General features: G+C 55.7%; 1 protein-coding gene across 1 annotated transcript in view; it reads right to left on the bottom strand.

The window, feature by feature from the left end:
• The window catches only part of LOC135329081 (scavenger receptor cysteine-rich domain-containing protein SCART1-like), a 38,763-nt gene that overhangs the window by 8,055 nt on the left and 15,258 nt on the right, over positions 1-15,450 (bottom strand). The window contains exons 6-15 of the mRNA XM_064516388.1: positions 14,953-15,267; positions 14,197-14,259; positions 13,790-14,114; positions 13,414-13,439; positions 12,987-13,124; positions 12,154-12,249; positions 11,630-11,713; positions 11,096-11,248; positions 10,587-10,764; positions 7,168-7,402 (exon numbers count right to left, since the gene is read on the bottom strand). Of these exons, the coding sequence (XP_064372458.1) occupies positions 7,168-7,402; positions 10,587-10,764; positions 11,096-11,248; positions 11,630-11,713; positions 12,154-12,249; positions 12,987-13,124; positions 13,414-13,439; positions 13,790-14,114; positions 14,197-14,259; positions 14,953-15,267 (1,613 nt within the window). The remainder of the gene's footprint in view (positions 1-7,167; positions 7,403-10,586; positions 10,765-11,095; positions 11,249-11,629; positions 11,714-12,153; positions 12,250-12,986; positions 13,125-13,413; positions 13,440-13,789; positions 14,115-14,196; positions 14,260-14,952; positions 15,268-15,450) is intronic.

Below are 15,450 nucleotides of genomic sequence, written 5' to 3'. Positions count from 1 at the left end.
AATCAGCATTCATTAGACCATGTACAGAATCCCAAGAAAAATGAAGGAGGTCGATAACTGAGACTGAGTTTGTGAAAGGCCCTCAAGATCACCAGGGAGCTGGAGCATTTGCTTTCTGAGGAAATGGGGCTTGTTCAACCTGGAGAAGACATGGCTTTGGAGGGATCTCATAGCAGCCTTCTGATGGCTACAACGAGGTCATCAAGAAGATGGAGCCAGGCTCTTCATCATGGTGGGAGGACAAGAGACAATGGGCATAAGCTGAAAGAAGGGACGTTCATGCAGGAGATGAGGAAAAGGTTTTCCACTAAGAGGATGGTCAAGCACTGGAGCTGGTTGCCCAGAGAGGCTGTGCAGTCTCCTTGCTTGGAGGTTTCCAAGAGCGGACTGGATCAAGCCCAGAGCGACCTGGTTCGATGCCAGAGCTGACCTTGGTGTGAGCAAGGAGATTGGGCTAGAGACCTCCTGAGGTCCCTTCCACCCTGAAGGTGTCTGTGATTCTTCCCCCTCTGGGTCTTCACTCTTTGCTGTCACAGAAAACATACAGGTTCCCTGTGACAGTGGAAGTAGGTCAGCTTTCTTGTCGGCTTCCAGTCAGGGTTGTGCAGATGCAGGGCTTCTTGGCAGGAATGCCCAACACAGCCCTGATCAATCCTTTGCTTCACTTTTAATTTCCTTTTTTTTTTCTTTCCCTCTTTCTAAGTTTGTGTCTTTTACCATCCTGATCCCCTGGCATGCCCACCCCTGCTTACCCTTTCCCTATTGGCGCTGTTTTGAATTGTTTTCTTTTGTTTTTGACACAGAGGAGCTTCAGTCCAGAGAGACCTTGAGAAACTTGGGTGATTTGGACAACAGACACCTCATGAAGATTTACAAGAGAAGTGTCAAGTCCTGCAACTGGGGGGGAATAACCGCATCCCTGAGGAGAGGTTGAGGGCCCTGGGCTTCTTTATGCTGCTGAAGTGGAGGTGCAAGGCAGTAGAGTAGTAGCCTGCGAGTGCTTGAAGGGTGGTTTCAGAGATGATGGAGCTTCTCTTGGTAATGGGAAAGAGCACGAGAATGGTAAACAGCCACAAAGAGCACCTTGTGGTGTTCAGATGTAACATTAGGAAAAGAGAATGTCACTTGAAGGGCAGTGCTGTGGTGCTACAGGTCACCCAGAGGGAGTCTGTGATCAGTCCATGGCTTTGCGCTTCAAGGAAAAGCAAGCAAGGACAGAGAGACATCACTGAAGGGAGGCAGATCCATGGGTGAGAGCAAGGTGGGGAAGCAGGCTGGATGTCTGCAGTCTGCAGGGAAACAGGCACAGGCATGGGACAGCATGGGACGGCCTGTGGTGGAGTCAGCCAAGGGCACCGCCAAGGCTGAAAGCCTCTGACAGAACTGATGTTTTTGTCCTCTTGGCTATGGCTATTGTCACTGCCACTGAGGCCTACCAAAAATGCCATCTCCTTAAAGCACAGCCGCACTGCCTTCTCCCCTCCAGGGAGCCCAGGAGGTGCCGTATTGTTGGCCTGCACTCGGCATTGCACACTCCCACTGCCCCCGTGCAGAGCCCCAAGCAAAGCATGAGGGAAAAGATCACCCTACCCAGGGGCTGGGTGTCAATGCCTGTCCAATCTGCTTGATAAAACCTATCAAAGTTTACTTGGCATTAGAGCCAACTGCACATTTCCTTTGCCTACCTGCAATCAATGTCTCCAACTTTCTGCTCTAATCAGCCTCCAGGGAGGCTTTGTTGGTAATGGTCCTCAGTGGGACCCATCAAAGCTCCAAGAAACTTTGGCGTTTACTTCTGACTTTAACTTCTTGAGTGGTTTGTTCAATCTCCTCTCAGTATCTGAGGTTCATGGACTCAGCACCAAATACACCCAAGGGGTCATTAAAATGCCAAAAGCCCTAACAACCCATGTCACTCTCCATAATTTTCTTCAGTTCTTCAATTCTTGTGTGGCTGATTGGAGAGGTTTCAGGAGTGTATTTACAAGAGGAAGATTTCAATGAGCACCTGAAAAAGAAAGGATTTCTGCTTTTTAAGCTTTATTTTTCAGCTTTCAGAATAACTGATATCCACACTCCCCAATTCATGCTGATCCAGAGCGTCTCCTAATCAAGTATGGACATGTGGGAAAAACAGCATTTTTGATAAGAGACACGTATGGCCAACCTTCCTTCTCACCTCCCCAGCCCTGCCATTTCTCTCATCAGCCACTGGGGACTTACATCACTCCTGTTAGAATCTAACCTTTTTCCACTTAAGTCTATATATACAGCTCCTATACACCAATTCCCATCTGCTTTCCTTAGACAACTACTTGCAGACACAGGAGGATTTTTCTTAATTGCAAGCAAACAAAAACAAAATATGATACAGTTTAATAAAAAGTAGAATACACTATTCAAGTACATGTTAAGCCCAAGCTGCCTCCAGTGAGGTCCACTTTCTACATGGAATAACATTCCTTGAAATGTTTTTGACAAATAGATAGAAAAGGATAGATAGAAACACAACTAGGGAGTAGGGTAAAGAGACAGTTAGACTCTGATAGGCTAGCAGCAGGCTCATGGCTGGGGCAGGTGCATGTGAGGTCACTCCTGCCTTAGCAGCTGACAGACCAGCAGCAGGCACGTGGCTTGGACGCTGATTGTGATGTTCCTTGTATCTGATCAGCTGAACCTGGGGTTTTAGTTAGCATCCTGGCAGGAGATCCTGGCAAGAGTTTCACAAGCTGCAGGCCTCAACCAACCTAGTGACACATGGCAAAATGTGCTCAGCTGAGATGGACACCTGAACTGTCAGGTTAGAAATGACTCCCTTAAGGAAGAGAGGAGCATGTGCAAAGGTGAGGACTCTCGGGGGCCTTGCAGAGTTATTTGCATGAAACAACTTCAACTTTGCAAGCTGATCCTCAGCTATGACCCTACAAGTATTTCTTGATGACTTACAGGAAAGTGCTTGAGCATCAGGTGAGTATTTTCAGGGTCCAAAAGCAATGTTGTCATTTTCTTTGTTTTCAGCACAAAAAAAAGCTCTGAGCCCTTGAAACAGCACTCTGTAGTATGAGCATCTGGGAGAAGTGGTTATAAGAGGCCAATTATTTCCTGAAGAAATACTTTGTCTGTGGAAGTTTTCCTTATTTTCCCATTTTGAAAGGTAACGACTGTGGCACTGCTGCTCACAAGAGTACCTCTGAGCGCTCTGTCATGACGAGACCACTTCCTTGTTAACTATGTCAGAGAAAAAAGTCCCACTGCGTCAAAACTGTGCTCTCTGGTCTCCTCCTGGATGCCAGCCCCTGGATGTCCTGTTTTGGTGCCCGGGGCAGTACGCAGTCTGCAGGTTGCAGCAGAGATCACCAAGGAGCGAGCCCTTTGGCAGGGAGAGATCAGGACCTTGCTCCCGCCTTATTTCACTGCATTGGAGAGTTACTTGGATGGCTAATTAACTGCAAAGTAGGGCATATTACTGCATTACAAACAAACGGTTTCTGGAGTACTACCATATTAGAAGAAAAGAGTCTCCACACCAATTATTTATTGCTAGTACCTCCCAATAAGCCTTTATTAACAGGAGAGAGAGGCAACTGCTATGCCTCTAGTCTAAGAAAACGTGAGATTCAACAGATCTCAGAAGTGTTATCTTCAATAAACTCCTCCAAGGGACCCTTCCTGAAAAATGACTTATTATGATCTAAATAATTTAAGCTGCATATTTATATATATTTCACAAGAGGTCTGGAGTATCTTATATCTTTGGTTAAGCATCAGCTTGTGGGATAGGAAAGCCCAAATCAAATAAAGGATGGAAATCATGGAGAATGTATATATATATATATATATACACATATAAAAAAAAGACAAAGCATTCTGTAAATGCTAAAATTTATTTCACTGCTCTTTGTATTACCCACCACCTGTGAATTACCTTTGATATTAGCTTCCATGCGTTTTCTTTCTCAGATAGCCTATACTTCAACTGCAGAACGTGATACCTCTGAGTGCTTGTTTTTATGGTCTCCAATTTTAGTTGTATAAAGGAGTTACCATTAAACAGAAAGGCATGGGTTTCTTTTGCTTCATATGCTGTCAGTCTATACGTAGTACAGACTTGCATTAACTTTGGTTCAGTATACCATAGTAATCAGAGATGTAGCTTTTCCATTTTTCATTTCTTTTAATCAAAAAGGGTATATTCAGCATTATAAAGTGCATTTATGAATACTTTGGAAAAGATTCCTCTCTTTCCTTTCTGAAATACATTTGAAAAATTAGAAGTGGTGAATGAATATTTGGGTGGAAATATCTGGGACTTTGACGAACTCCCTGGTTCGGAGTCAGACCCAGAGCATGAGGGCGAGGCAGCTGTCTGGCCAGTGGCAGAGCAGTGGCTTACTGGACTGAATGCGGTCAATTTGAAGGGACCGCAACAGTGAGTGATTTTAAAGCATGATAACTGCAGGCTATGAGGGGCGCTACAGGCAGCAGCCCCGCGGAGGGTTATTAGAGTGGCTGTTAAGCCTGTGGGATAATGGAGCAGATGCGGTTTATTTTACTAGCAGGGAACTTGATAAGAAGGGGGCTTTGCACCAGGATCCCAGGCTGCGCAACACCCTCCGCACCCTGCAGCAGCAAAACCTAAATGTTTCCCCGTCCCTAATGGAGTGGGTGACGGGCACAGCGCGGTTAACCTGGCTGACTGCCGCAGACATCAACGATGGGTTCACTGGGTGGACTACTATCGCAGCAGGAATAAACCATCTACGGCAACTGGGAATGTTGTTCAGCACTTATTTCCCCGAGTTTACAGAACCGGATCTGATCTCCGTGAGCAAAACCATCCGAACTAAGATGCTGCGACTTGCCACCCCCATCTTAAAGCAATGGTGCTACTTGCGATGGGGGTGGGTATGGTGGGGGAGTGGCAGTACTGCTATCTCAGTTAGCAGTGGCGTCCTCTGTTAGCAGAGATAGGAAGTCAGGAAACAGGCAGGTAAACGTGAAAAAGGAAAAAAGAGTCAGTCATGGCACTACGTTCCAAGACCTGCTGCGAGCCGGTGTGCCGGGGGGAGGTGGATGGTAAACCCAGCACGGAGCTGCTCAAGTGGCGGCTGCAGCTCCAGCTGGAGCAACACACATAGCCCCCGGGGAGCGTGGCGAGCAGCCTGGAGAGCGCGGGGGACCCAGGACACCCACTGCCCCATCAGCAGCATGCACAGAGGGGAGCTGCCAGTGGCACAAGCAGGGGCCAGGCAGCATTGCCTGTGTTGTACCCACTTAGCTCCACGGCAGTTGCAGAAGAAAAAGCCTTATATCCACAGAGGACAAAAGCCTGGGGAGGTGTGGCAGACTGATTATATCGGACGCTTACCAGAGAGCCAGCAGCAGAGATATATTCTGACCACTGTAGATACCTGCTCTGGTCCATTATACATCCACTCCTGCACTGCACCTACACAGGCTCACACCATTAAGGCATTAGAAGACTTGATTGGGTTATATGGTTCCCTGGTGGAAATCCAAAGTGATCAGGGTACTCTTTTTACAGAGAATGACATTCAAAATTGGTCTGGAGAGTGAGGAATAGCCTGGACATATCACATACCCTACCATCCACGAGGGATGGGATTGATAGAGCGAATGAACGGCTGCTCAAAGAGCAGCTGTGCAAATTGTCCCCTGCTGGTACCTCACGAGTTGGAGCAAAAATGTTGATCATGCAACTGCCTGCCTCAGTGCCCAACCACTGCATGGCTCTACCCCATATGCTCGTTTCAAAGGGGAATCCATCGAGCCCCATAATAGTTTAGCTCTCCAGGGGGGTGGACATCAAGGCATTGACTCAAGCTACCTTGCAGAGGTAAGAGTTCAGATCATGCATCCACCCAGCAGCCAGGTGGTTTCGGGTCTACAGGGCATGCTGTGTGGGTGCATGATCCGACTAAACCCAGACAGCTGGAAGGGGAAATCTTTGCTGACAGGCCAGGAGATCCCCACCTGGTACTAATCAAAGGGGAAAGTGTCCCAGTCTATGTCCTCTCTAGGAGACTCTTGCCCAGAGAACCGTGACCTGATGAATATGCCAAATGGAGCTGCGACGTTGCTGCTCTCCATCCTAACCCAGAGAACCATGACCTGATGAATATGCCTACCCCAAATACTACACAATGTAAAGTCCGAAGAATCAGCACAGGACAACCCCTGGCAGTGACTCTGTCAAATTTACGACTATGGGGAAAACACATTATGCTCCTGGTCTTCTGGGCTGATTAGTTTTATGTGCATACATACTATAATTTACTATATGTGTGTGTGTGTGTATATATATGTGTGTGTGTGTGTGTGTGTGTGTGTATATATATATATGTATATATAAATACACGTATATACGCCGGCTCCAGGCGCACAAGCACGTGCCGGGCCGCAGCGTCGCCCCAGTTCCCTGAGCAGCAGCCGCCAGCACCCGTGGGCTGGGGCTGGGCAGAGCAAGCGGCTGTGCGCGTGGGGCGGCTGGAGCCGCCGCAGCCCGGCTGGGTGTGAGCATCTGCTGGGGAAGGCCCGGCCGGCCTGGGCCGCCTCCGGCCCTGCGGGAGCCCCCAGCTCTTGCTCCCCTTCTGCTGGTGGCCCCGTGGCTCGGTGCCGGCTGCGGCGGCCATTTCTCAGCACCATCCCAGCTGTGAGGGGAGGGTGCGGGTGCAGCTGGGCTTGTGGTGGCTCCAGGCTGGAGGTGACACCAGGCCTAGTGGAGCCAGCAAAGGTGCTGCTGGTGCTGCCCGTGGGCAGAGAGGGGTGACAGCACTTTCCGAGCTTCCTCACAGAGCTGCTGGTCTCTGCGTCGGCTTCGGTTATTTTAGCTGCAGCAGCAGAACTGCCCTGGGCAGGCAGGCAGGTGCTGTGAGGGCATCAGGCACATCAGATGCCCCTGACCATGGGAGGTGAGAGCGCAGCAGGAGGAGAGAGGGGAGGCAGGGGGAGGTCACTGCTAGGACAGTGCTGGTGAATCGCTCCTGTCCCAGCAGCTCCAGCCAGCAGCAGGGGAGCAGGCACTGGGGTCACCATGCGTGGTGGGAGCTGATTCAGCAGCTGGGGAGGTGGAAGCGGGAGTGGGAGAGGCAGGCAAAAGCATAATGGCTGGTGCATTGTTTGTGAGGTCACTTCCATTACACTTACCTGATTGGCCAGAAGAGGGCAGGCTGGCATTATGAGGTCATCAACAGCATCACAGATGCTGCCCAGCAGCAAGGAGAGCTTGGGAGGAGGTGAGAGGGAGGAGGAGGTGAAGGTGGCATTGGTGGGTTTGGTTGTGAGGTCTCTCCTTTCACAGCAGCTGATTGGCCAGCAGCAGGTGGGCAGGCATGTGAGGTCATCAAGGGCATGACAAAGCCCATAAGGTAGAGGGGAGAGCCTGGAAGGAGGGAGAGGCAGGTGACTGTGGCACTGCTGGCATAGTGGTTGTGAGGTCACCTCTGTGACTGCAGCCTGGTTGGCCAGCAGCAGGTAGGTAGGCACTCTGAGGTCATCAAGGTGATGAGAAAGCCTCCCAGGGGAGAGGAGAGCGCTTGAGGATGGCCGAGGTGACATGGCTGGGACCTTTTCTTGTGAAGTCACTTCTATTGCAGCAATCTGATCGGGTGGCAGGCAGGCACTGTGAGGTCATGAAGCAGGTCAGAAAATGTTCCCCATGCAAAGGAGAGCTCAGGGGAGGGGAGAGGGACAGGCAGGTAAAGAGGAACAATGCTGGAATGATGATGTCACTTCTTTTGCACTGTGGTAAGATCTTTGGAAGTAAAGTTACAGCTGTGATACAAGAATGATGTTCAGACTTGTCCGATATGCTCCTATATCAACAGAAATGGATCAGGCATGCTTTGGAGGAGTCATGTAGGACCCTGGGCCAGCTGGATTATAAGGATGCCATGAAACAATCCCATTCAAGGATTCCCACCCAATCCAGCTGAAGATGCTGTTGCAAGGACATCTGTGATAGAGACTACCATCAGCATCTGGAAAGCAACCAGCAATCCTGTCCAAGAGGTTTGGATTCCCCACATGAGCATCACCCTAAGCAAAAGATCCCAAAGAATTAGACTTTTGTTTTAGACCAACACTCTGACCATGAACGTCTCTGAAGCACATGGATCACTTTGATCCATCACCTTCTTGTTATGGCCCTGTGCTCTTGTGTTGTGCCCCTGTTGTGTGCTCTACCTGGACCTTCAGAGCAGGTGTAGAGTTTCCTACAGCCAAGGCAAGAGATTTGATTGTGGGTCTGGTCTGGAGCCTGGCAAACATCTCCTGGGGATCCCAGGGACATCATCCTGGTGATGGAACAGGGCCATGTCATCATGTTGTCACTCTTGGGCCATCTCTGGCCCAAATCTATGTGTGTCTGTGTAGTGACATTTCTGTAGCTGAGCATAGTGGTCCCCGTGGCAGCCCTCAGGGAGAGTGTGTCCTTCGGTTGAGGGCTGAGCCTGGCCCCACATCTCCCTGTAGGGCAGGGCAGGGGCTGGCGCTGCCCTGGGGCTGGCTGAGAAGGTGCTCAGCCCACAGCGGAGGGGCTGTGGGGCTGAGCAGAGATGCGTTGCTCTTCTGTACCCCGACTGCTGGAAGCCAGTGGGAGAAAAGCATTCACAGAGTGAGACCCCATGAAGGTGGGTAATGCACATGGGTGCTGCAAACACAACTCCCGTCCCCACGGGAAACCCCTGCTCCTGCTGGGGCTCAGGCTTCAGCCCTGCCTCTCCCACAGGGAGAGATGGGCCAGGAGCTGGGAGGGAGGGGGCTGTCTCGGGGCAGGGGCTGCCGTCAGGGAGGCTCCAGGTCCTGGGGCTGGAGGTGGTGCCTGAGCCCCGGCTCCCCTCAGAACTCCCAGAGTCACCCCAGCCCTGCCCCACTGCTTCAGGGATGTGCTGGTGACACCACTGTCACCATCAGTGTTAAGCCATGGCTATTCTCAGCAGGGAGCCCGGCTTTGCCCTGCCCCAGCTGGGGGGTGCAGGGGGCTCACACAGCCCCACTGCCAGGCAGTGGCTTGGCTATTGGGGCCGATGAGAGCTGCCCCTCCTGGGACCCAGAGCTGAAACCTTCCTGCGAAGCAGAGCCAGCGCTGGGCAGCACTGGGGCTGGGGGTGTTATCCTCTGCCTCCCCGAGAGGTCTGATTTTGTCTCCTGGCCTGACGGTGCCCGTTGCGGGGGGAGAGGCGAGCTGTGCTGGGGCAGCTGGGCAGGGAGAGCTGATGGCAGTCGCATGGCCCCATGCTTTCCTGTGGCTGGGAAGGCTGCAATCAGTAAACAAGTGGAGGGAGGGATGCATAAGTGGTAGGGTGAGGGGGAAGAGAAAAGGAAGGAAAGAAAAAAATGCAAAGGAAAAAGCAGGGAACATAAATAACTGCAGTGTAGGAAGGAAAAAAAGCCAGGGAAAAAAAAATCTTATCGTGGAAATATGCCCTTGTGAGCATCCTCAGGGATGGGCCTGTCACAAGGCCAGGGGCTGAACCGTGACTTTGGGCTGGAGCCTGCGTGTTGTGGGGCTCCCTTCTCCAGCCCACTGCCCTCTCCCTCTTCTGCCTCCCACCCTGCTGAAGGAAACGTCCCCTCCTGTGGCTGCCTGCTCCCGTCCCCTGCGCCCTGCACACAGATGTTCCCCTGCACAGACCCAACCTGGTGCCCCAGGCGAGGCAGCTCCTTCTTCTGCCCTCGCAGCCCAGCAGCGGCAGGGCAGAGGGGTGGGGGAGGATGGGAGCAGGAGGGGGGTCCCAGCGCTGTCCTGGCCCTGGTGCCTCAGTCCCTGGCTGTGCCAGGAGTGCTCAGGAGTCCACGAGGGCCACGGGAGCCAGGAGCAGCCCCTGGAAATGGGAGTCCCTGCAGAGCCAGAGGAGGGGAAAATCAAGCTGCTCTGCGCCGTGTGCGGGGGCAGCGGGAAGCAGAGCTGCCCCCAACCACTGTGGGGAGGTGATCCCCAGGCGATGAGCCCCTCTGGGGCTGCCTGGGGTGTTCAGGGCCCTGCTGGCAGCTCCGGGCTCACTGCTGTGGGGCCACCGCCCATGGTTAACCCTGTCACTGCAGCTCTGCGGTGGCCTCCGTGCCTGGGACCAGGGTGGCCCAGGCAGAGCCCCCAGGAACAGAGCAAGCAGCGGCACTCCTGGGGTGAGGAGACTGGACCTCCCCGCCCAGAGGGGCATTACGGGACCCTGCAGAGAGACCCATTTTGGCTGGAAGCTCTGTGTGTGGTTTGCAGGATGGAAATGTCTCTGCCAGCAGGAATATCCTCCAGCTGGATTGCTCACTATTCCCGCACTGCAGGGACCAGAGGCACTTGCAGGCACACAGCCTGTCTCAGAGCCCGCTGCTCCCGAGACTTGTCCCTTCCCCACTGCTGGTTCCTGGTGCTTCGCCCTCCCTGATCAGCCTCAGGGAGACACCCTGACACCCGGGCAGGGAAGCACCAGCTCTGGATCAAACCTCCAAATGGCTTTAATAACAACAAATACCAATGCATGGTGTAAAAGTAGAGGAATGAAAATAGAGGAAATGCCCAGCTCTTTCTGCTACCAGTGGGAGAAGGGAGACCAGTCTCTGGCACTCACGGCTCTCCCAGCTGCTCAGACCTCTCTTCTGTCCCAGGTGCACCCAACCACATGGCAGGGGTGGTCTCTCCTGGCCCTGGGCTCAGGGACCTTTTGGCACCAGGGTCCAGTCTCACAACCTTGATGTCCTCATGGGCATGTGCCAGAGACACCTCTTCAGCATCATCGTATCCCGTGTCTGCGGGGAGCAGGGATGGGGCGGCTCTCTCAGCTCCAGGGGCCCCATCGCTTCCCCAGGAGTGCAGGCTCCCCCCTGGAAGCAGCAAGGCCGGTGCATTGTGCAAGTTTTCCCTGTGCGCGTGCCCCTTCTGGGCTGTCAATCCCCTTTCTCTCCCTCCTCTTAATGTCCTGAGATCTTCAGCCCGTTCTCCCACCCTAGTTTCCCCACCAGGAAAACTCCTGGGCACATTCCCTCCCTATCCCAGGAAGTTGGGCTGTCAGTACGCAGCGACTCTCCTAGCACTGGGGACAGCACCCCAGGAGCCGGCAGCACTGCATTTGCCCCTCACCTCTCTGTGCCTCCCTGGGCCCATCTCCCTCCTCTGCTTCCCTGGGCGCTTCCCAATCTTGCTGCCCAGGAACAAGATCCTCCCCGGGGTAAGAGACGTCCCTGGCATCGTCATAGCCATCTGCTGGGTCACCTCTGGGCAGGACAAGGCCATCTGAAAGGAGAGGGGAGCTGGTGGCAATGAGAAGAGCCCTCCCGCAGAGCAGAGGAAGGAAGGACGTGCAGGAACAAGGGGCTGAGATGATGGTGTTGGCAGGGCCACAGGAGACCCGGCGTCCTGCCCACCCACCCCAGAGTCTCAGGAGCGTGTGTGCGGCAGTGGGGATCCCTCTCGACCATGTCCCCTGTGGAGCACAGGGCTACAGGCACCCAGCTCAGACGGGTACGGCCGACCCTCGCCTGCTCCGCATGGCTCTGGAGTCACTGCTCAGGGCGATTCCTCCCCACCCCGATGGTGACACCCAGTGACACTGCTGTCGGTCACAGAGCTACAGGGAGGAGAGACCGACCCTTCCTCTGCCTCCCCCTCCATTACCTGGGGCTGACCCAGGACCGTCCTCCTCCTCACTGTCCCTGGGGTCAGGATGCAGCTTGGTCAGGGACCCCTCTGAAGAGGAGCCTGGCGAGAGGAGCAGCGGGTGTTATCGGGGTGAGCCCTGCTGACCCTGCTCATGGCCAGCGCTGCTGGGGACAGGGACCCACACAGCAGGGACTGCATGGGGAGAGGGCTCGGGGCTCGTCCTGCTCCCATGGGACAAACCCCATCTCAAAGGGCCTTTCAGAGCTGCCCTGGGACAGCCCCTTCCCTCACCCCCCAGGAACAACCCTGGGGTGCAGTGGGGCAGGCAGGGAGGAGCTGTGCCCCTGACTGGGATGGGCAGAGCTGGTGGGGAGGAAGCTCCTCTCCTGAGCCCAGCACGGGGCTGCTCTCCCCACAGACTCCATGGCCCAGTGCTGTGGGGACCACTGGCCCAGGGGCTGCCAAGGTCCCATCCTGGGTCAGGGCCAGGGGAAAGGGCCCTGAAAACGTGCTCCCACCCAGGAGGGACCCACACAGACCTGAACGACCAAACCTCGCCTGCTTCTCCCACGTCAGGCTGTAGTCGATCTCCTGGTACACGGCCTCAGAGAAGGGCTCCAGAGACCTCCTGGAGCCTGGGGACAGAGGCAGGGTCAGCACAGAGACATGGAGAATGAGCCTGATGTGGTCACCCAGCCCTTCCCCAGGGCCAGCCCAGCACTGACCCCACCGCCCAGCCCCACTGCTCTGTCCAGGTACCACTATCCCATCTCCAGTGACAGCAATGTCCCTGTGGAGATGGCCTGGGGCAATGTCACCCTCACGCTGTCCCTTCAGAGACAGCTCAATGCCCCTTTTGGCCCCGACTCAGTCCCTGGTCTGACCCTGGAGCAGCTCCCGTGGCTCCTCTCCCCGGAGAGCTCCCCACTCTCTGCCAGACGGGTCCGTAACGCGGCCCTGCCCTGCCACGGGTGGGCAGGGATGGACGGAGGGAGCAGCCTGGGGACCGGACACCTGCACTGAGAGACCCCCTGCCCTGTGCTCCTCCCGGCACCACTCCTGCCCCACAGCATCCCCGCCAGCGCTGCCCACAGCATGGCCAGCAGCATCCTCAGACATCTCCCACCGCTCCTGGCTCCCCCGGCCCCTCGCTGCCATTTCTCTCCTCACCCACCACCACCTCCTCCTGCATCTGCACTCTCTCCACCCCTGGTTGCTGGTGTCCCACAGACAGACAGTGAAGGGGCAGTGAATAGGGCAGGAGGCAGCACCCCCACCCCAGCTCCATCTGCGCCCCTCACAGACACCCCACAGCACCCGCGGGGCTGCCAAGAGGCATCGCCCACCCTGGGACCGATGGGGAAGGACCCACCTCTGCGCTGAGCCCTGGCACTTCGCACTTGCCCCACCAGGAGGGCCAGGAGCAGCAAGAGCAGGGCCCCCAGGACGATGCAGATGACGACAGGCACCGAGACTCTCCCGCTGTCCCTCGCACGGCCCTGGGTGGGATCTGCATGGGCAGGGACATGGATGAGGCAGCCCCTGGCCTGGGGGAGGGGGGCCCCAGGGACACCCCAGTCCTGACCCCCACATGTGGCAGCAGGGATGGGGGTACAGGGGTGGGTCACGGGGCAGCTCCCACACTGCTGGGTGAATCACAGCCCTCCCCAAAGCCACCCGCTCCCACCCCAGGGCCTCCTCTCTGGGGCTCTGCACCCCAGCACAGAGCCCCTTCCCTGGGGCTGCAGCCCACAGCCTGGCCCCAGGGAGACCCAGCCCCAGGGAGGAGGGGAGGTTACCTGCTCGGGGGGGTGACGTTGTCGTCCTGGGTGCAGCTGTGGAGCAGGGAGAGAGAGAGAGGGGTATGTGTGTGCGCACGCGCGCAGATGTCCCTTACAAGTCCCACCTGAACTGTCCTTCTCTGGGTCCCTGTGACAGGCTCAGGGCCCTCTGCTCTGGGCCGTGGGGAGGACGGCACAGGCAGCCCAGGGGATGCACCCAGGGGGCTGCAGGATCCCACAGGCAGAGGCCTGAGGACACCCAGCCCCACAACAGCTGCTCCCCACCTGGCACCAGACACCTGACCTCCCCAGGGACATCCCTGCTCTGAGGAGCTCTGGGGCCATGTGAGGACCCAGCTGGGGAAACATGTCCTGGAGCAAGGAGACAAAGCACTGCCACTCACCGGAGCAATTCACGGCAGCATCTTCCTTGTGCTGGCAGGCACCGCTGTCCCCGGGCTGGGCCCAGCAGTCCCAGAGAGACCGCTCCGTCCCTCGGCACTCCACCTGCTCCAGCCAGATGGGACCCGTCCCCTCCCCAAACGCAGCCTCCCCCAGGGCAGACACCGCGGGGCCGCAGCCCAGCTGCCTGCACGCCACCTCAGCGTCCTTCAGGTCCCAGGAGTCGTCGCACACCGTCCCCCAGGAGCCGCGGCGCCAAACCTCCACTCTGCCCGAGCACCCGTCCTCTCCTCCCACGGCACGAATCTTCTCCGTCTCTGGAAAAGGCAGAAACCCCCTGTCACTGGGGTAGCTGGGAGAGCCCAGCCAGGCAAGAAGGGGACACGGAGGAGCAGCTACCTGTGCAGCTTGTAGAGTTGGGGCACTCGGCCACCGGGGCTGGGGGCGTTTCTGGTCGTCTCCCTGCAGAAGGAAATGCTGTGGTGAAGGGGCTGCTCCGTGGGGGCCACACAGGTGGGAGCAGGACTGACCTGTGCTTGAACCTCCCAGTGCCTCCTTGGTCATGCACACAGCTGAAGCCCCCAGTAATGCAGTGTACAGCAGTGCTGCACTCCAGGGTTACCCCTGGCTGCTCACCCCCAAAGCATCCCTGGTTAGCAGAGGAGCAGAAGGATGTTCCCAGAGGGGAGGCTTTTCTGAGCTCTGGTGCAACAAGTGCTCTGGGCAGTGCCTGTTTTCTGCACAGCCCTCAGCCACCAGGACTGGTTTCACTCTCCCTCTTCCCAGTCCCTCAGCAAACCACAGCCATGAGCGGGATGCTCTGCATGGACTTCCCAAGCTAAAAGGAGGTTGTCTGGGCCTGTCTATGGGCGACAGAGAGCAACAGGCAGCTCGGAGAGGTGTCCAAGGGGAGATGGAGGAGACACTGCCTAGAGGTGCCTCTGCCCCTCCTTGGGCTATGCAGGGAGCTCAGAACAGCTACTGCTGATGGACACGTGTCCCTCCAAGCGCTGAAGGCATGTTTGTGTCACTGACAGCAGAATGGTCTCAAATGGAAAGTAAAAGCCACTCCAAGCTCTTTCTCTGCATTGCACCTTGCTGAACAGGGAGCAAGACCTGCTGTGAACCTTTGTGCTCAGGTGCCTCCAGCATTACCATTGCAGGTGATGTGAGTCTCTTCTCGTTGGTCATCACAAGACTGAGGGTCCCAGGGAGCAGAAGGGCACTGCCAAAAGGAGCTGTTCATCTTCCCACATTGAACATAATCCAGCCATGCGGGGCCAGATACCTTGCCATACACCAGATGTGTTTCAATGAACCCTCCATCTCCACAGCCCAGCTCTTTGCACACCAGAGACACGGTGTCAGGAGTCATCGAGTTGGAGCAAACACTCCCCCACGTCCCGTTGTAGAAAACCCGCAGGCGCCCAGAGCAGCCGTCGCTGTTCTCCAGCCTCAGGGCCACAAACTCTGGAAGGAAAGGCACAAAGTTGGGGGGATCAAGCTAGTCCTGGGGTGAGGAGAGAGAAACTGCAGCCATCCCTGACAATCCCCCCTGCAGTAGCCAAGGGCGAGGAGAGTTACTCCAAGAAGCAGGGACCCTCCTGGGCACCCCTGGGCTCAGACAGGAAGAGGACACTGCCAGCAAGTCAC

This window comes from Dromaius novaehollandiae, chromosome 8 (assembly GCF_036370855.1).
Source record: "Dromaius novaehollandiae isolate bDroNov1 chromosome 8, bDroNov1.hap1, whole genome shotgun sequence".
Taxonomy (NCBI): domain Eukaryota; kingdom Metazoa; phylum Chordata; class Aves; order Casuariiformes; family Dromaiidae; genus Dromaius; species Dromaius novaehollandiae.
The sequence above is the reverse complement of the archived record's forward strand: the minus strand, read 5'-3'. Positions and strand labels throughout refer to the sequence as shown.